Here is a 22,420-nt window from a genome sequence, read left to right as displayed (position 1 = left end):
TATTAAAAGACAGTTCTGACAAATTTGAGAAGTATTATCTGCAGTTTATTTGTCATCTGTTTCAGAGTAGTGTATCTTAATGATGTGGTTTTATGGTGTTATGACTTCAGTTTAATTGTATACAAACTACAGAAAATAAGTAATAAACAATAAAGCCAATCATGTTTTTATAATTCTTCTCAATCCTCTGCCACATGTATATGTATGCAAACATGTTTAAACCATGCATTTGAAATGTCTATGGAGATTCTCAATCACCCAGGTCATAGTTATCCCAAATGTGCTTTTTCATGAGGCAACTGGACTTCCCTGTTTTTTCTTTGAAGAGTTTCACTTCTGAACCAAGAAGCTTCTTCAGCTCTGACTGGATGGGGAGGAATGGACCAGCTGTCTGCAAGGAATATAAATCCTTCCATTCCCCACCATCCAGCCAGAGCTGAAGAAGTTTCTTGGATGAGAAGTGAAATGTCTTCAAAGAAAAAACAAGAAAGTCCAGTTGCCTCCTGAAAAAGCACCTTTGGGACATGCATTTGAAATCAACATCCTTTTAAGGAGATAACCATCATTCACTATTTCCATTTAACCTCTGAATGGCCCAATCAATTTTTTCCTACTTTCTTCTCATTCCCACCCATCCATGTCATCGTCAAAGCATTGTTAATTATGCACCTTCAATACATTAAATTATCAAGCCAATACATTAAATACTACCCTTTAGCATAAACCTACATAGTTAACATTCTGTACCACTAGCAGTTTAAGAGAATGATATTCACTTATCTATAAGACTACATCACACAAGACTTTTCCCACCTTAATTTGTGGTTTCTTTCCTCCTTGTCCCCAGCTAGTTGAATTATGGGAGGAATTACTTCCCTGAGAGCCTGCTGTGTTCCAGACTCCTCCCTCTTCCTCCTCTTCCCAGCTGGAATGCCGTGTTCCTGATACTGGCCCATCATTATCGCCCCAGCCATCTTGAGGTGATTTGGAATCTATAATGGAAAATAAATGTCAAAAAAATACTAACAAAAAGACCAACAGCCACCCTAAATTCCCCACGTCTATTATTTCTATTATTTCATTTTACAATCCAGGATCGAATAAGCAGCAGTAGATATTGAAGGATTTTAACTTTCAGTAAACCTGTTAACTTGGATCTGGTAACCGACAGGTTAACTTTTTACAGTTTTTCCTGGAAATTATCATTTGCAGTTGTAGATCCCTCCATTTTAATCCAGAAATAAAGGCCCAAAGAAAAAGATTTCTTGACTAATTTTGAATTACTAGCATACAGTAATTTTAGAATCACTAGTATATACCAGATTTATTTCAACACTGTATATTATTAGTATGGAACAAATATTTACGTATTTAATTGGTCTTAGAATGTCCTACAAAATGAGTGCTAACAGATCAATGACCAAGACAGAAATAAGATAGAAATAAAACAGAACAATGGAAACCAGTGCTATCCTTCTTGGTCCCAAATAAGGACATTTTTATTAGATTGTTTCAGAGATGGGATATGGACATGATAAATTAGCATGCATGAATAAATAAATTGGTTTATGCTGCTAAAATGATATTTAGTCATTAGGCCTCCTTTCGGTCCTAATTTTTTTTTCAGAGATCGGTAATTCATAAAGAAAAAAATATATCTGTGTCCAGATATTGCACTCTGAATATATTTCTAGAAATCAATTAATATATTTTGTCTAAAGGCTTAGCAGTATTTTATGACTGTACTAGAATATCCATAGCTAACTTGGAAAAAAGAGAACTACAGTATGATTTTAGATTCATTTCATAAGGCCTGGCAAACTGGCATAGCAAAGGCGTTTTATTCAGGTCAGGTTGAAGCCAGAAAGTTCTTTTAACTTATAATCATCATAGTTAATGTTACATGTTATATAATTCATGACTAATGTTATTCTTTGACAGTAAAGTATATTAATATGTGGAAGGAATATTAAGATAATATTAATGTCTGGCTTTTTACAATTCTTCTTTCTATATATTCTTGCTTGCACGTTTCAATATTTTTTTAAAAATGGGTTATGAATAAAATGTTATAATTTCCATTTTATAACTACAGTTTGTGGCGCAGTGGTTAGAATGCAATACTGCAGGCTAACTCACTCACTGCTCCCTCCAGAAGTTCGATTCTGAGTGGCTGAAGGTTGACTCAGACTTCCATCCTTCCGAGATCGGTAAAATGAGGATCCAGATTGTCGGGGGCAATGTGCTGTAAACCGCTTAGAGAGGGCTGTAAAGCCCTGTAAAGCAGCATATACGTTTCAGTGCTATTGCTATAGTTGTATCACATATCATTCCATTTTAAAAGACAATCCATTCTTTTATAATAACCCCAAACGTTTTTACTAGTGAATTATTCCACTATTTCCAAATGTGAGAATAAACTGAATGGCAATTCTGAAGCTAATCATAATCCAATTTACATTGTGTTGCTTATTACAGTGATTAGATAGAATGGCTAACTGATAATTAATTCTGCAAAATCAATTCTACAAAAAGCAAAGCAGGATATAATTAAGTTGAAATACTATTCAAACTCTCCTTGAATCTAAACAATTTACTCAGTTCCTAGTTGTAGTCAGCTTCTTCTAATCCTGGCATACCAAAAGGTGACTAGAAATCTGAATTAAAATGGGTAGGGGTTGCATGTCACCCTAAACTGTAATGTGCCATACATAATGTTTGGCTCAGCATTAAGTATGAATGCAGCCAACCCTTTCTGCTGTGATTAAATAATTCTAATCAACTACCGACTAATACTAATAAGATGGTTACTCATTCAAAACTGTTATTTTAAGCTAAAGGCATTATTTTTAAAATTTATTAAATTTTTATGCCGCCTATCTTCCCTATAAGGCAATTCAAGGTAGCTTATGTGTTATAAAATGTATATTTGTTTAATTATTTTTCTAATAATTAAAATATATTACAATATAAAAACTATGCAGATTAAAATTTTAAAACTTTAGAAAAACCAAAACTAAGAGACATGGTCTTCTTATCTTGTCAACCATCTCCAGTGATAATCACCCCCCTTGGAACCTCAAGCCAATTGGCAAAACAAAGTTTTAATACCCTTTAGATATATATATATATAGGTCTTTGGTTGTTCGGGTTTTCTCCCGCGTAAAATTGGAAGTGTCTTGGCGACGTTTCGATGAAGTCCCATTCGTCATCTTCAGGCTGGTGTTTTCAGCTTCGTGCTGCTCAAAGCACGAAGCTGAAAACACCAGCCTCAAGATGACGAATGGGACTTCATCGAAACGTCGCCAAGACACTTCCAATTTTACGCGGGAGAAAACCCGAACAACCAAAGACCTACATACAAACACCCACGAAAACCTCAGAAAACATATATATATATATATATGAGCACCAGGGAATGCTAAAAAATTTAATAAAATTTAGTAAAATGTCAATAAAATTACAATAAAACCAATAAAACGCCTAGCTTTCGTCAGCAACTGCTGACATCATCAGGGCTCAAAATGCCGGTCAGTGGGAGAGTCCTCTTTATAGATTGGCCAGAGTCTGCACCCGGCTCCTAGATCTTGTCATTGGGCCTGCTGGAATAGGCTGTTTCCCGGTTGCCGGTTTCTCATTAGCAATAATTGCTTTCTTGCATTTCTTGCTTGTGTAACTGTCATCGGATGTTTTCTCTTTGCCAAATTCGGGGTTTGATGGAACGTCCCCCCTCTCTTTTTTTGCTTTATTGCCACACCCATTTTGTTTAGTTACACCTCTCCATCCTCTCCTTTCCCCACTCCGTTCTGATTGCCCCGTTGCAACGCACTGTCTCTTATTTTCTTTGTGTTTTCCCCAATCATGGTCTCCGCAGATGTTATTCAAGTTAATTGCTATCACACCCCTTGTTTCCTCCTTGCTCCTTGCTTGCATGGTGCCGCCTTGAGGGCTCTTCCGTGTTGCCTGTTGATACGGGTAGATCGGCATTGCGAGGTGGGGTGGGCGGGTCGTATTCCCCAAATATGCTAATGAGGCTGTTTCTCCCCTTTTTGAGTACGATCTGGTAGTTGTTGCTCCCAGGCGTCTCCTTTCTTTATCTCCGATCTTTATACATTCCATCCTAGTTTTAACCAACTCGCCCTGGATGTTCTCTGTACGGCAATCAGGAGCATCAGTCTTCACCACTCTCTCCCCTCGAACTCTCGGTGTTCCTCCCATGTGCATCCTCATCGGGGTCACTCCACACCTCCCGTTGGCACATTTGGGTTGGTACTGCTGAACGGTAAGGCATACTGAATTCGGTATACCCAGACATTCAATTCACGATGGAGGAAGAAAATCAGGGTTCACTGGCATTTCTGGACGTCCATCGACAGTCAGATGGAACTTTTGACACCAGGGTATACCGAAAATCAACGTGCACGGACAGAATCCTCCATCATAAGAGTAATCATCCAGTGGCCCATAAAGTTAGTTGCATTAGAGCCCTGTTTAAATGGGTGGAGTCCCACTGTAGTACTGCCAGAGCAAAAATAGAGGAAAGAAACCATCTCTTTCATATATGCAAACGCAATGGATATCCAACAAGGTTCATTAGGCACTATAGTGTGCCACCTGAACCTCGAAGGGATCCATGTACAAATGAACCTACACCACAGACGACGTTGGTTACCCTCCCCTATATCTGCAACGTTTCTGAGGCAACTGCTAGATTACTAGCACCATACAATGTTAAGGTAGCCCATAGACCCAATCAGATGCTACATGCCACAATCATGCGCCCCAAGGACCCACTCCCCACCATGGATAAGTCAGCAGTCGTCTACAGAATTGACTGTGAGGACTGCCCCAGGAACTATGTTGGTGAGACCGCCAAGAGAGTAAGAACCAGGGTCCATGAACATAAATTAGCGGTAAAGAGGGGCGAACAATACTCTCAGATTGCGGCACATATGACTGAATCAGGCCACCGATTTGACTTTGAAAACGTACGTGTCTTGGCCAGTGACAATACGAAAGGGGGCTGCTTGCTTAAAGAGGCATGGCTATCCAATAAGGACTCAATTAATCGGCACATCGATCTTTGCCCAGCCCACTTAACGTTGAGAGCTTGGAGCATGGGCAATCCCCCACCCCACTGGAGACAGCCTAAGGAAACACCGAATATATCAACGGAGAGGATTGTAGAGAAGACTTCCCCCTCTCACCATCCACAGCCCGGGAGTACTCAGACGGAACACAAACAACGATTGAGACCCCCCCCCCAGAACGGTCAGACATCTCCAAGCAGCTAAAGGAGGGTCAAGAGATGCAGGAGCACTAACGTGTGGACTAGGGGCTTGCACACACACCCCGGGATATCAGGAGGGGAGAGTGCTGCCTGATAAGAGATCCATATTTAAAATACCCTTGACGGGGGCATTGAATTGCCTGCCGTATTTGGGAAGAGAAAGGGCAGCTTCTCCAGCCCCACTGCCTGTAACAACTCGACCACCCCGTTCAGCAGTACCAACCCAAATGTGCCAACGGGAGGTGTGGAGTGACCCCGATGAGGATGCACATGGGAGGAACACCGAGAATGGAGGGGAGAGAGTGGTGAAGACTGATGCTCCTGATTGCTGTACAGAGAACATCCAGGGTGAGTTGGTTAAAACTAGGATGGAATGTATAAAGATCGGAGATAAAGAAAGGAGACGCCTGGGAGCAACAACTACCAGATCGTACTCAAAAAGGGGAGAAACAGCCTCATTAGCATGTTTGGGGAATATGACCCGCCCACCCCACCTCGCAATGCCGATCTGCCCGTATCAACAGGCAACACGGAAGAGCCCTCAAGGCGGCACCATGCAAGCAGGGAGCAAGGAGGAAACAAGGGGTGTGATAGCAATTAACTTGAATAACATCTGCGGAGACCATGATTGGGGAAAACACAAAGAAAATAAGAGACAGTGTGTTGCAACGGGGCAATCAGAACGGAGTGGGGAAAGGGGAGGATGGAGGGGTGTAACTAAACAAAATGGGTGCGGCAATAAAGCAAAAAAAGAGAGGGGGGACGTTCCATCAAACCCCGAATTTGGCAAAGAGAAAACATCCGATGACAGTTACACAAGCAAGAAATGCAAGAAAGCAATTATTGCTAATGAGAAACCGGCAACCGGGAAACAGCTTATTCCAGCAGGCCCAATGACAAGATCTAGGAGCCGGGTGCAGACTCTGGCCAATCTATAAAGAGGACTCTCCCACTGACCGGCATTTTGAGCCCTGATGATGTCAGCAGTTGCTGACGAAAGCTAGGCATTTTATTGGTTTTATTGTAATTTTATTGACATTTTACTAAATTTTATTAAATTTTTTAGCACTCCCTGGTGCTCACATTTATACCCAGGGATCATATTTTTAGTGTAATTGTAATATGTGTTTTCTGAGGTTTTCGCAGGTATTTGTATATAGGTCTTTGGTTGTTCGGGTTTTCTCCAACGTAAAATTCCAATTTTACGTGGGAGAAAACCTGAACAACCAAAGACCTATATATATATATATATATACAGACACACACACACCAGTTTACCGTGGTATATTTTTTGTAGATATGATAAAAAAAGTACAGGTACTAATACAAAACAAACAAACAAACAAACATATTAGAATAATACTGATCATAAAAGATTATTTAACATACCTAAAAGTAGCAAGTTAAAAAAGAGGAATAAAATTTTTATAACATTTAACCCAGATTTGTTTAGTTACAGAGAAACCATGGTAATGAATTGTTTTTGAGATTAAAATCAGTTCCTATGTGTTGGTGGAAAGAATACCATGGAAATAAGCATGGATTGTTTTCATTCATTTGAAATGCAAAACAGCACACTGTGAGCCGCCCAACAAGCCACCTTTTTATGCATTCTTCAGAAGTTCCCTTCTGGGATTATAGTGCCAAAATGTAACAGGAAAAAAAACCTAGACCTGGTCTTGTACATGTTTATTCTTCCAATTTATCCAGAAAAAGGCTCAAAAAATATCCCCAACACTTCTTTGGATCCAATGAAACTAGTAATCCAAGGACCTCTTCTCACATTGTTAGTCCATAAATCCCTATTTATCCAAAATGAACTAACAGTTAGTCCATAAATCACTATTTATCTACCCTATCTTGAAAAAGTGAGATAACTTAATTTGCTTCCTATCTATTTATGACTTTAGATTCCTATTTTTTCTTATGGAAACAGCAACAGCTTGTATGACATATTCTTGAATGAAAAAGGTCCTTTAAATATACTGTATCTATGTTTTTACTCTAGATACTACATTAGCACATACATTTAGCAACACTGACTCCAGCTATATCTGATAACTCAATGTTCCTGATTGTTAGAATGCTCATTCTCCCTCTTGCTTCCTCTTTCCACACTGTTTATCTGCATGTTTACATCAGAGACTAAATACTGTAACTCTAAAATCTGCTCTAAAATTAAATTCCTAGTTGCCTATAACACTCAGGACTGCTCTATTTAGAGGAGTGTCCCTGTCAATCTCACAAGAACTTCACCTGCCATCCAGTTAAGTTTGTATAAGCATGTTTAAACATATAATTTAGTTCCAATACTGCACTTCATATTAATATGGATCCAAGACAGATGTTCCATCAGCCAGCCTTTTGCAACTTGCATACTCTCAAATGTATGGATTCCAACCTCCAGAACTTCTAAATCAAGGCAGCCACTGCTGACAATTCTGAAAGTAATAATAATAATAATAATAATAATAAAGTTGGGACCTTGGAGGTCATTGAGTCCAACCCCCTGCTCAAGCAGGTAACCCTATACCATTTTGGACAAATGGCTGTCCAGGCTCTTCTTAAAAACTTCCAGTGTTGGAGCATTCACAGCTTCTGGAGGCAGGTTGTTCCACTGATTAACAGTAAATACTGAAATCAGAATAAAATAGCAACTAAATCTAGTAGTCCATATCAGCACTAATATTCAAAAAGGCTCACCAGTGATTATAACATGAAGTCATTGATATTTAACAATGACTTCATATCATAATCACTAGTGGTTCTTTATTTCAGTCTCTAAACATTATTCATATATTGCTTTTATTCTAAAATATTTTTATAAAACTATATTATTTTCTAGGAACTATTTTTTTTAGCGTTTTCAACAATTAGTTTTAAGTAAAAAACAACATTATTGTTGTTTTAAAATAGGAAACTAGATTTTACTTACTAGATTTTATGGCATTGGATGCACTGGAGGATCCATTTCCCCATGTGGTAGAAGTCCCTGCATCCTCTACTTCACCCCAACCAGGACTGGCTTCATTTGGTTCACCCCAAGCAGCGGTACCATTATCTGGTGCAGGAGGTGTGCTTTTGTTCCAGACTAAATACAGAGAGAGTTTTCATTCTAGGCTATTTATTCACTAAAGTTCCTTTTTAATGTTCAGAGCAACATAATCTCAAAATAAGCTAGGCCTTGACTTACAATCACTTGTTTAGTGACTGTTCAAAGTTAAAACAGCACTGAAAAAAGTGACTTATGACTGCTTTTCAAATTTATGAGTGTTGCAGCATCCCCATAGTCACATGATCAAAATTCAGTCGCTTGGCAACCGGCATGTAATTTTGATGGCTGCAGTGTTCCAGGGTCACATGATCCCCTTTTGCGATCTTCTATCAAGCAAATTCAGTGAGGAAGCAGATTCACTTGACGTGTGTTACTAACTTAAAAACTGCAGTTATTCACTTAGCAATTGTGGCAAGAAAGCTCATAAAATGGGGCAAACTCACTTAACAGCTATCTTGCTTAGCAACAGAAATTTGGGATTCAATTGTAGTCATAAATTGAGGATTATCTGTAAAGCTTTCTCTTTCTACACAGCTGATTCTACTTTATCATACATCAATTTTAGTATCTATTCTAAATCCTACATTATTGTGCTAAATCAAAAGAATTAAATTAACAGTTTGTCACCATTACAGTTATTACATCAAAAGTAAAGTTTGAATTTACAGCCAATAGAATTCAATATAATCACAAATTGAGTGTAATAGACAAAAGGAGAACTTCAGATTAGAATTCTCTGAATATCATCAGAAAAATATTAATGATATATATGGAATATATCATACCATAATCATATATAACCTATGTAATCCACAATTTGCTCAGAAAAATATTGGCAAAAATATAACATATTCTTATATATGCATGATTGTAGTAATGCATGATATTTAGAAAATATAAGCAGATATGGTTTTAATTCCTCCTTCTGATGTCTGGAAAAGCAAAATAACTAATTGGAATCACATAAGTTGCTCAAATGTTCTCCACAGAAAAAGTTATCAATATTAGCCTCTATAACAAAATAATTGCTATTACTGTTATGAATATTTACAAGCACCCAATCTATATTATACCAGTGAATTGTACCAGTAAACTGATGAAACAGTTTTAGCCTGAAAAGCACCTATCTGTTGGACAGAGAATTGGAAATCTATCCTTTGTGTGTTCATGCTCCCTTCCTAAATAAGAAATAATCAGAAAAATTTAAGTATCCAATAATTCGTAGATTATATTAAAAAAAACCATCTAGCAATTAAAAAAAGTGTGCAATCCTGAGGATAGAAGGTTCCAAGGAACCAACCAGTCCTGATCAAGGGGAGACTCCATCTTCTGCTGCTCCCATTATTCCCCTTAACAGAAACTGTAACAAGAAGCTCATAGTTTATGGAAATAAACACTTTATGAATTTTATTTACGTCATCTATGTACTATGCACGACTTAGTAATGGGAACAACACAGGAATCTGATTCTTTGGCCAATGTGAATTAGATTCTGGCATACTCTGGGTCATTCTATTCTTTTTTAAAAGTTAAAGACAACCCAAAATTCCTCTTCCCAACATAGCAGTCACAAGAATAAAATTGCCTACAAACAGTTAAGCATTTCATAAGCATAGTATTCAACATTTACAGTGTTATTTCAAGGACACGTTAGATGTATGACAAACTACAGAACATATTTGAAAATTATTGTAGATCTAAATTTAGTAAAAAAAAAAAAAGTTTGCATCATCATGAAGATCATTAAAAAAAATTACCTGAGGCTGTTACTTTGCTAGGCCTTGGAGGAGGGAGGTTCTGTTCTCGTGAAGCTTGTCCACTTTGCGAGTTCTTGTCCCACAGGTTCACATTTTTATAGTTGTAACTATTGGGGTCTCCCCATGCTGAGGTGCCATCATCAATATCCATTTTACGACTAATTGACTGGGGGGATGGTTCTTCCCAGCCACTGGGTTCTTCATCCTTTGAGACAGTTGACTGTGGCCCACTGTTCCAGTTAGAATTGGGTAGCCTCCCATTACCTGGAGGCTGTGGTGCTGGAGGTGGTGGTGGGTCCCAGGAACTGGGTGCCTCTGACTGCTGATGATGTTGTTGTGGATTATTCCAGGAACTGGGTTGTCTACCAGTATCATTCCATGCTGGAGTTCTTTTATTATTATCCCACCCTGCTTTAGAAGAATTTGAATTTGCATTATTACCCCAAGTGCCAATCTCATTTTGGCCACCTTCACACCAACCTGATGTTGACTTGTTTCCTGAAGTTTCCCAATTGCCATTTTTTGTTTGGTCAACTTCTTCTCCCCAGCCATTCTTCCCAGAAGACCATCCCTGATTAGGTGGCCGCCCATTCCATCCTGGGTCTTTGCTGGAATTTTCATTCCAAGATACTGTGACTTTTTCATCTGGTCTTCCTCCTCCCCAGTTAGAACAACTGCTCTTGTAATCATTCCATCCTCCAGTGTTTTTGGGCTCTTTCCATTCTGCTGGAGTTGAAAGCTCACCCCATCCAGACTTGATTGGATTGCTTTGGCTGGGTGCATCTCCCCAGCCCCCTGAGTTCTTTGTCTGTATGGCAGAACTCTCCCACCCCTCAGTACCTTTATCAGACTTGCCTTCAGCTCTTGGCATCTCTTCTATATCCCAAACAGTATCTTGCTTAATTTGAGTTTGACCCCAACCAGTATTTGAAAGCACTCGGGGATCTAAATCAGTCCTGCTTAATAAAGTTTGCAAAACTGCCTGACAATCAGGATGTGTAGGCCTGTATGATCGGCGTCCAGAATTGTGACTATCACTGCTTCCTGCTTTATGGTTGCTTCCAGTGCTTTGACCTCCAATCTCACTTCCTGCAGAACTAGAAGATCTTCCCCAACAGGGAGCTTGGGAATTACCTTGGTTTTCAGGAAGCGGGTGGCCCCTTTGATTGTCCCATGCTCCAGTGCTAGAATTTGGTTGGTTTGGACCATTCCATTCACCAATCTTCAGTTCATCAGACCCAGACGGCTGTTTCCATTCTCCCTGAGACATCCCTGATGTCATTTTGTTCCCTTCATTCCATTTACTTTCACCAGAGTGTTGAGGGCCAATGGTCCAAGACCCATCACCCGTAGATCTATTACTATTATCCCAAGATTCATTTCTTGACCCATTCAATTTTTGAACAGAAGCTCCCTTCCATAAGTCTTCCCTATCCTTCCCATTGTTCCCATGATTTCCAGAATTAATTTGATTAGAAGCACTGTCCATTCCAGAAGGCCCCCTAGCTGTACCCCAAGACCCAATATTCCCAGTTTTTCTCTCTCCAGTGCTTTGTGAAGGGGTATCAGTGCTCCTGGAGGGGTTCCCAAAGCCCATTTCAAAGGACATTCCCTTATTCTCTCCTGGGTTTGGTGAACTTAAGTTCAAGGATGTAGCATTTCCATTTTTTGGTCCATCAGTGTTGTGGATTTGAGCATGTTCTCTGCCAGAGACAAAATTAACACCCGCATTTTCCATCTTTGACTGCTGTTCCCTAGAAGTCTGACCTGTTGTATTAATCTGTGCATTTGAACCACCATTATCAGTTTCTGAAGTCCCTTTCCTTGAATTGCCCTCCTGAATTAGTGCTGGCCAAGCAGATGGGTTGCTATTTGGGTTAAAGTTGCTGAAGCCAGGATTGGGGCCAATTCTATCCTGCCCACTCAAGTTTCTCCAGCTTGCTAGACTACCATTATTCTCTGCTGAAGGACTGGAAGATTGAACAGGTTTAGCCTTAGGGTCGGATTTCCAGGCCCCAAGATTACATTCATTACCAGAGCTTCCAGACTGGCACTGGTTTCCTTTTCCTTTGTTGCTACTGGTGCTTCCTAGCAGAGCGCTCTTCTCTGAGCTGGAGGTTGAGGCACTGTTGTTGTCTGTGGAGTTTTCGGAAGAAGACTCAGTATCTTTGCTAGCAATACAAGGCCACTCTTCCATGTCAGACCCATCTACAATCACCTTGTCCCAGACGTGAGTAGGGTTGACATTGGTGCTGTTGGAGGACACTCCTGGACCCCAAGTGGAATTTGCATAATTTGAAGCAGCAGCACCTCCAGTTGTTGAATCTAAAAAGGCAACAGACCAAATTATTTATAAATTCATGTAAGATCTTAGATAATATATACAAATTTGCTGAAACTTTAAATTTTAAATGTTTCACAATCTTGTGAAAGATATTCTTCACTGCATATACTTTCTAGTTGATTGGATGCAGACTATGGTACATGGGTTTGCAAGTTAAAGTCTCCAGATAAGAGATCCTAACCTGCACTGAATAGTTGGAAAGCGTTGGAGTAAAATTAGTATTGGTTGTACTTGTATTATATTGCTCACAATATGCCAAAATGATTGGATACCGTAAAAGAATTCTGCATGTCGTGTAGGTACTACTACAACTAATAATCTAAGCCCAAATTAACTAAATCCACAATCAGTGCAGTGGAGGACAGTACCTTTGGGGTCACATGGTGATAAACATGGCATGTTAGGTTGTTTTATTTATCGACCAGAAGCAACGTATGGAAACTAACCAAAGATAGAAGCAACCTAGAACTAAGGAGAAATTTCTTCACAGTCAGAACAATTCATCAGTGGAACAACCTACCTCCAGAAGCTGTGAATGCTCCAATACTGGAAGTAAATAAGAAGAGACTGGACAGCCATTTATCTGAAATGCTATAGGATTTCCTGCCTGAGCAGGGGGTTGGTCTAGATGACCTCCAAGGTCCCTTTCAACTTCATTATTATTATTATTATTATTATTATTATTATTATTATTATTATTATTATTATACAAAAGATTAAAGATTGAGAATGTGATTATAAAAAAAAAGAAAATGGTAAAAAGGATGATTGGAATGGTGTATTCTTGTGGACATGAACATTTGGAGGGAAGTAAAGATGCAAATTAATTATAAACAAACAATGTAAAGTGTTTTTCATGAAGTATGAAACAGTGCTATCTATATTGGTTGTTGTAGATATTTATGAAATTAGATATCTATAAATTAGTAATATTATATTCCAATGAATTATGATAACAAAAGAACCAGGTAAACCAGGTTTTTGATAAAATTATGCAAATTGATGAATGATCATGACCAAGGAGAAAAAAAAATATTCTGCTCAACAATTTAAATAGAGGAGAAGGAATGAAGAGTGTGTAAAGAAAGAGTTACTGGAAAGAATGAGAATGATAATTGTTTAAAAAATACTTAATTTGAGTATACAATTTAAGCATAAATTTATACATATCCATGATGGATGAATATAAATTTAAAAGTATTATTGATTTAAATTGTGCTGAAAAGTGAGAATTAGTGAGGGATAAAATAGTGATGAGAGTTTCTGAATATGGGACAGAGTTATTTACTAATGCCAAGAATGGGGTTGGGGACAAAATCAATATGGAGGAAAAGGCTGGGAGAAAAACAACAGTGAAAGTAAAAAAAGGCACAAAAACAATATATGAGACCTCTATGAGAATTAGAATAGTGGTCCACAACCTTTCCACCTTAGTGGTCCGACCAGGTGCAGTGGGTGGGTGAGGGCGCGCGCAGGGGGCGGCAGGCGTATGAGTTGCAGATACGTGTAGGAGCACAGCTCATTGGTGCAAGCAGTGGGCATGGATGCACTTCACTCACATGAATGGAGCTTTGCACATGAGTGGAGGGTGCTTGCACTTGTGCACAAAGGTCCACTCACATGAATGCAGCTTTGTGTATGTTTTCTGCTCATGCAAGTGGAACTTCATGCACAAGTGCAAGAACCCACCACTTGCATGAATGAAACATCACGCGTGCACTTGCCCATTGCTCACACAGCCTGGTTTCGAACAAGCCATGGCCCGGGGGTTGACGACCCCTGAATTAGAAGATAAGTTAATCTTCCATCAGAATGAAAGAGAGACATAATTATAGAAAGAGGATGTGGAAGCTGCTTGAAACAGTAAATTACAGAATGCCACAGAAATAGGAGATGGAACATTAATAAGATTAATGAAAAAGAATGCTTAGTGGAATGAGGAAGGTGAAATAGGCATAGATAGGGAAAATGTAGATAAGATAATCATTGCTGCAATACCAAGACTGAGAGAAAGTGATTGTATAAGATTTAGACTAAGAAAAAAAGTGTTGCAAGGAATATAAAGAGAACAAGGAAAAATCCGGAGATTATGCAGAGCAATGTTTATGGAAAGATTTAAAAACTGTTTGGAAAATGAAGCTTAAAAAAAGAGCCTCCAACAAAATGAATGGAATTAAAAATAAAATTCATGAAATTATTTGGAAGGAAGTTGCAGCGAGAGAATGGTAGAATGCTATACATGTAGTCCTTGAACTACAACTGGTCCATGACCCTGATTTATGGTCTTTTTGCCAAAACTCGGCATTTACTTCCAGTTTCTTGCAAAATGCTCCACAGCAAGCAATGAGTTTGCTTAATGATATGCTATCAATTCTGCCACCAAACTAAAGAAGATGCATCCCTCTTTATAGGCTTTTATAGTAATCCAAACTACAGAGGGTTATGTTTGGCTCAAACAGCTAACAGACTAAAGTCTATACTCTAAAGCCCCCCCCCCAACCCTTCTAAATTCATCTTTTGGATTGGTCAGAATGACTGAAAATTAAATAATTTTCACTGGAAATGTATTCCATTTTGCAGGCTTTGAGATCATTCCCTAGTTTAACACAGATCACTTTCCAGTGTTTCTATATGTAGAATCATTTATTGTATGTATCTCACATGTTAGTAAAACTATGAAATTCAAAATTAAACAATACATTGAACAAGAACTGACAGACATACAAATCTGACCCAGAAGAAGCACAGGCATCCAAGATTACATTGCTAACATCTGATGGATAATGGAAAAGATGAGGGAGTTTTTACAATTTTTTTTTAAAAACACATTTTATTGGTTTTTAATTTTTAAGAAAAAGTACTCAGGACACACCGTGGTGTTTGGGTAATCAAACATTCAAAAGTGAAAACATATATAAACAACTCAACTCAATACATTCACTGTTCCCTCTCTATTTCCCTCAAATACGTTTAAAATATTCCATTTCTAATTTAAATTTCTATTACTGCTAAACCTGTTTTAAAACTTTGTCAGTTTACAATTATCATAATCAAATTTAACTTTAAATCAACAAATTATCAATTCAGGTATTCCTTCCAGATATATTCTAATTCTTAATCTCTCACATTCCTCATTTTATCATCAATCTCATTTATTTCTTCTTCCACTACACAATAGATATCCTAATTAAAATAAAATATTAAACTACCCTATACATATATAATCCCACAATCGATCAATCTCTTTAAGATAACAAAATAATGTTAAACCTTAAATCATTTCAGTTCATTAAACAAAATTCAAATTTCATCCAGTTGATTATCATGCCTTATCACATCTATGTAATCATACAGAAAGGTCATCTTACTAATTTAAAACACTCAGTTAATTATTGAAACAATCCAAATCTAAAAAGCCAACATTTTTTCAATTCCAATACATAATAAGTTTCATCAAAATAAAACTATTATTCCAAAAGGTACATTCTTAATCTATTTAAAATATCTATTCTAATAATCACCCTCCTGTATATTTTTTCTTACTTCTGACTCTAAATCTTAATCCTTAAAACAGTCCATAAATCCAACATTGCCTTTTAATCTATTACACAATTTTAAATTTCTCTTTTCAGTCCGATTCTGGCTTTTTTTCTGTGCCAGACAGGTTTCCATAACCAAGCTTCCCTTTCAGCCAGTGGATCTATCTTTGTTGCTTGCAGTGGCCTTTGAAAGAATAGGAGTCCCATCCTCTGCATTAGGCATCTATTTCTCTGATCCTTAAAGCTTCGTTGCTTTGTAGTTTCAAATCTCAGTCTTTGCTTCTTCTGTTCCTCAAAGTTACAGATGGAAAGTTTATAAGATAGAATAAGTTCCTCTTTTATCTCTGTTGATTCCTCTTCTAGTATGTTTCGATTTATAGAATAGTCAGATGTAGTCTGGACATCAGTATGAATGTTTGAAGTGAGATTTCTGGATCTTAATTCTGTAGTAAACTCTTTCATTGTAGCACATATTTCTGTAGTAGCCTCATAAATCTTTTCCAATATAAGTTTACAGTTTAACTGTAACTGAGGTTTCTCCATTTTGATAGTAATTAAAAAGAGTCTCTTTTTTCTTTTTTGTAGAGGCTATATTTAATAAAAATTAGGCAGTGTCCACCCCCACAATTCCCACAGCTACACAGCTTATCCTTTCTCTTCAAAAATAATTGGAAGGTCAGATCTATTCCATCTTCAAAGAATAACCAGAAGTTACAGTATTAAGTTTTCGCCACTAGATGTCCTCAGTAGGTTAAAAAAAGATCTTTTCCAGACACCATTTCCTTTTTTTCTGTCTTTTAAAGTATAATGTGAAAAAAGAAATAATCTTCCAGCATAAGATGATAGTATAGTTCTTAGGAAGAGAAAAAAAATTTCTGTACCCCCCCAAAATATGGAATTAAAATATAGTCTTTAGAATTTTGTTCTATTTTTATACAACGTCTTTCTTCCCAAACATGCAGAAGCTGCTTTTTCAAGCCAGGGAAATAATTCCAACAAGGCTCTTACAGGCACAAACAACAAAATAGAGTAGAGAGAGTAGCAAGGAAAAGTCTCTTCCGGATTCACCACGGGAGTTCTTACAGCTTGTTCTTTGACTTGTGGTTTGAAGCGGCAGAGTGCTCGGCCATTTTACTGGTCGATCTTCTTCTCTGTCGGCCCTCAGAGATAGCTCGGACAGCTGGAGGAGCTGCCACTCCTCCACAACCGAGCAAAGCCTCCTCGACAGAAATTGCACCCTCCAGGGCAACTTTCGACTCGCATAAGGGTCTACCAGCAGAGAAAAGGCTAGCCGACGAGGAGACAAGTCTCCTCGTACGACTAGGGACGGCGCAAACCGGAAGTCAAATTTTTAAAATTTTAAAAGCAAGAAATAATAACACATATCACAGAGTTTCAAAAGGATGGCAATTATTTGTTTTCTTGATTATACTAAAGTTACCGATTATGTGGACTAGGGCCTACCCTTTAAACTATTGTATGACCTACCCTTTTAAAACAAGAAAATGCCAGCTACCTGTTGTATGATGACCAAGGAAACAACAGTTAGAACAAAATATGGAACAATTCAATAGTTCAAAATTGGGAGAGAAGTTGCCAAGGTTAATTTATATGCAAGGTATATCACCTTGACAGCTGAAATCAAGGAAAACCTAAGAAATCCCTTATTGGAGGTGAAAGAAGATACTACAGCAGTAGTATACTATTGCTGAATATTAACAGAAAGCAAGGTTAAAATAATAGGCCAGTGGTGGCGAACCTTTTAGAGACAAGTGCCCAAACTACAACCCAAAACCCACTTATACATCGTCGAGTGCGGTGTAGGTATGGCCCATTGGCTGGGCGTGGCCCACTGGGTGGGAGTGGCTGCGGTGGTAACGGCAGACTGGGTGAGACAAAAAGTTCAATCAATCAATTCCAACTTTGCAAGATCTTTTTTTTCCCCACGAGAAGTTGAAATTGATTGATTGAACCTTTTTTTTTTAACACATGGTGGCAGAGGCCTAAAGCGAAAAGGTTTTATAAAAGCCAGCTGAAGGCCTAGGATTGGGGCAACAGCGTGTGTGCCCACAGAGAGGGCTCTGAGTGCCACCTCTGGCACCCGTGCCATAGGTTTGCCATCACTGTAATAGGCAATGCCAACCCAAACAAATATATGAAGGTGAAGTATAATAAATTATTTTCCTGGGTAAAGAAATTCATGACTGAAGCTATAAAATAGAGGTATGGTACTTGTTACATCTTAGTGGTAATATATAGATATGAAAATAGGGCCCTAAGAATGGCTGAACAAAGAAAAATTGATGCCTTTGAATTTCAATGTTGGGAGAAAATTGATGTGTACACCATGAACCATAAGAAAAGGAGCGGTGGCAGAGGCACAATGAGCTTTGTTGGCTCCTGCTGCAACTGGCAGCAGCGGCGTGATTGGTGCGATGAGCCATGGGGCCTCTTGTTGCTAGCATCAGCGATGGCACAATGAGCCACAAAGCCTCCTGCTGCAAATGGCAGCAGCAGTGCAATGCACCACATGGCGTGCAGCCGCAAGCGGCCACAGAAGAACTCAGGCAGCAACAAGATAGGTATCGGGACGTGGGAGGCCTGGCTGCAACAGTCCTAAGGTAAGTGGGTGTGGGGCACGTGGGCAGCTCCACCCCTGCCCTAGCTTGATTTTTACATGTGTGCCTCACCCCAAAACTAGGAATTTATAAAAATTCAAAGCAGTTTCTCACAGAAAGTCCTAGAGCAGTGGTTCTCAACCTTCCTAATGCCGCGACCCTTTAATACAGTTCCTCATGTTGTGGTGACCCCCAACCATAAAATTATTTTCGTTGCTACTTCATAACTGTAATTTTGCTACTGTTATGAATAGTAATGTAAATATCTGATATGCAGGGTATATTTTCATTGTTACGAATTGAACATAATTAAAGCATAGTGATTAATCACAAAAACAATATAGCAATGCTTGCTGGAGAAGCTTACTCTTCCTTGCTCAAAAATGTTGGGAGGGAGGGAAGGGGAAGGAAGATTGAAGGGGAAAGGAAGGAGATGGAGAAGGAAGGAGATTGAAGGGGAAAGGAAGGAAGGAGAAAGAGATTGAAGTGGAAGGGATGGAGAAGGAAGGAGATTGAAGGGGAAAGGAAGGAAGGAAGATTGAAGGGGAAAGGAAGGAGATGGAGATTGAGGGGGAAAGGAAGGAAGAAAGGAAGGATTGATCTTTGGAGAGTCATGTTTTTCCAGATGGTGATGAACTGCAACTCCCAGCATTCCCCACTCTTCCACAGTGCTTTTTAGGGCTGCTGGGGATGGTAATCCAATAAGGTCTGGAGACACACACAGATGCCCTCCGATGGCGAGGGCGGCGGGCTGGGTGGAGCGGGGGAGGGTCCGGCATGGCGCGGAGGGCGGCCGGGCAACCAGGAGGCATGGGGACCGGCTCAGCGCCGCAGCTCAGCTCAGCCAGCAGCAGCAGCGCGTTGCTAGAGCAGGGTGGGAAGAGAGGGGGCAGTGGTGGCAAGTCATGAAAGCAGCGTCCACACGTTCAGGGTGCAAATGCCTTGGATGGTTTGGCTCCCCCACCCCTTTATTTACTGAACTGCCACAAGCTCGTGCAAACAAGCCCCGAGGAGTTCTAAAAGAGTGGTCGTTAAAAAAAAAAGCTTTAAGCAACGAGGCAGAAAGAGGAACTCGCTCACGGCTCTTTTTTTCCCCTTTCTCGGCAACCAGGAAGGCAGCAGCCAGAGACGCCGCTGCACAAAGGGAGGCGGAGAGAGGGGCGAGGGGGAAAATCTCAGTCAACTTTCGCCCTTATCAGACCCGGTTCCCTTCTGGTCGACACCCACCCACCCACCCCCTTCACCTCCCGCTACAGATTGACGCTACTCCTCAGGAGTATTTCGCCAGGCTTTTTTTTTTTTTTTAACCTTGGCCCTGCGCTTCTCCTAGACAGAAGCCAGGCAAGAGGACCTGAAAAATGCCAAGTAGGAGGTTCATAGCCGTGGCAATGCAGCAGTAGCTGCTCTGCGATGGGTAGCGCAGCCCCGCCACGCTGCTGAGGCGGCTGCTTTCCTGTCTGCCCGAGCTGGCTGGCGGAGCTAGCCTTGAGCAGAAATTCTCACTAGTGTCTCGGTTCTAAGACCATCGGAAATATGTGTTTTCCGATGGTCTCAGGCGACCCCTGTGAAAGCATCGTTCGACCCCCAAAAGGGTTGCGACCCACAGGTTGAGAACCGTTGTCCTAGAGAAATTAAGACTTTTAGGTCTCACAAGTTGGGTCTGAATGTTTTTAATTTACACAGTTAATATTGTTATGTGACCCTGAAGCAAAGTAACTCACACACTTACCTTTACAAGACTAACATGCAAAATGGAGCAGGTTCATATATAAAACTTACCTAACTATCTTAACTTCACAGCAATAATCAAAAAACAACAAGCAACTATAAGATAAGAAAGATAAAAAGGACAAGTATAGAAAGTGGAAAGAGGGATACATAACTAAGTCAGAATATCAGCAAATAGCCCGAGCCTGCAAAGACAAAGTGAGGAAAGCTAAGGCTCAAAATGAACTAAGGCTTGCAACCAAAGTCAAAAATAACAAAAAAAGTTTCTTTCAACATGTAAAACACAAGAAAAAAGTGAAGGAAACGATTGGTCCATTAGTGGGTGAAAGTGGCAAGAAGGTGACAAGTAACAGGGAGAAAGCAGAACTATTTAACTCGTTTTTCGCATCTGTCTTTACACAAAGGGAAAAAACAGACCAACCTATCAAAAATAGTGCCATAAAAAACAAAATAGAAATACAAGTTAAGATAGGCAAGAAAATGGTAAGTGAACACTTGTCCAGCCTAGACGAGTTCAAATCACCAGGACCAGATGGATTACACCCCAAGGTTCTTAAGGAACTGGCAGGAGTGATCTTAGAACCACTGAACTATATTTTTCAGAGATCCTGGAGCATCAGGGAACTACCAGAGGACTGGAAAAGAGCTGAAGTAGTTCCCATCTTCAAAAAAAGGGGAACCCCCCCCCCAGGAAATTACAGACTATCAGCCTGACCTCAATACCTGGGAAGATTTTGGAAAAGATAATCAAACAACGAATAAGCGAACACCTACAGGCAAACAATAGATCATGCCAGACAAATCTTATTGCATTCTTTGACCAAGTGACAAAATTAGTGGACCAGAGGAATGCTGTGGATATAATTTACTTGGACTTCAGTAAGGAATTTGACAAGTAGACCACAACCTACTACTTGAGAAGATAGAAAAATGACGTTAGAAAGCATCAGACTTGAACAGATTTGAACACTGGGCGCTATCTAACAAAATGAAATTCAATGGTGAAAAAAGTAAGGTTCTACATTTAGGCAAGAAAAACCAAATGTACAGGTATAGTATAGGGGGTACCTTGCTCAATAGTAGTAACTGTGAGAGGGATCTCAGAGTGCTAGTGGACAATCATTTAAATATGAGCCAGCAGTGTGCTGCAGCTGCCAAAAAAGCCAACACAGTGCTAGGCTGCATTAACAGAGGGATAGAATTAAGATCACGTGAAGTATTAATACCACTTTACAATGCCTTGGTAAGGCCACACTTGGAATACTGCATCCAGTTTTGGTCACTACGATGTAAAAAAGATGTTGAGACTCTAGAAAGAGTACAGAGAAGAGCAACAAAGATGATTAGGGGACTGGAGGTTAAAACATATAAGGAACGGTTGCTGAAATTGGGTATGTCTAGTTTAACAAAGAGAAGGACGAGGGGAGATATGATAGCAGTGTTCCAATATCTCAGGGGCTGCCACAAAGAAGAGGGATTCAAGCTATTTTCCAAAGCGCCTGAAGGCAGGACAAGGAGCAACAGGTGGAAACTAACCAAAGAGAGAAGCAACCTAGAACTAAGGAGAAACTTCCTGACACTTAGAACAATTAACCAGTGGAAGAACCTGCCTCCAGAAGCTATGAATATTCCAACACTGGAAGATTTTAAGAAAAGACTGGATAACCATTTGTCTGAAATGAGCAGGGGGTTGGACTAGATGATTTCCAAGGTCCCTTCCAACTTTTTTTATTATTACTATTACTATCTGGACATGTTCAGTGTTTATTTCTTCTCAATACTCACATCTTTCAATCTGGCCTAGCCATCAGCAATAAAGACTAGTCCTCACACCTGCGCTGGCTAGGTTGGAAAGATTTGGAGGAAAAAATGTCCAATCATATTTATTTTATTTATTTGATTTCCAATCACATGTTGCAAAACAACTTAAATACAATGCCTCAGGCACTCAGTGTGAGAGGTCTTGAAAAAGAAACATTTTGTTTCATGCTGGAAATAAAAACGTTCTTTTGTTTTAACTTAAAAACAATGACAGCATTACAAATTCTAGTGACCGTGCTGTTTCAAAATGCAAGTTCATTTCATAATC

The 22,420-nt window shown here is 39.4% G+C and overlaps 1 protein-coding gene across 1 annotated transcript in view; it reads right to left on the bottom strand.

Annotated features, from left to right (window-relative positions):
* The window catches only part of TNRC6B (trinucleotide repeat containing adaptor 6B), a 57,971-nt gene that overhangs the window by 34,709 nt on the left and 842 nt on the right, over positions 1–22,420 (bottom strand). The window contains exons 2-4 of the mRNA XM_039335524.1: positions 10,103–12,427; positions 8,226–8,381; positions 814–992 (exon numbers count right to left, since the gene is read on the bottom strand). Coding sequence (XP_039191458.1) covers positions 814–992; positions 8,226–8,381; positions 10,103–12,427 — 2,660 coding nt within the window. The remainder of the gene's footprint in view (positions 1–813; positions 993–8,225; positions 8,382–10,102; positions 12,428–22,420) is intronic.

The sequence above is a fragment of the Crotalus tigris genome, unplaced genomic scaffold (genome assembly GCF_016545835.1).
Source record: "Crotalus tigris isolate CLP2741 ecotype Arizona unplaced genomic scaffold, ASM1654583v1 scf7180000017644.4837335, whole genome shotgun sequence".
NCBI classification, from domain to species: Eukaryota; Metazoa; Chordata; class Lepidosauria; order Squamata; family Viperidae; genus Crotalus; species Crotalus tigris.
The sequence above is the reverse complement of the archived record's forward strand: the minus strand, read 5'-3'. Positions and strand labels throughout refer to the sequence as shown.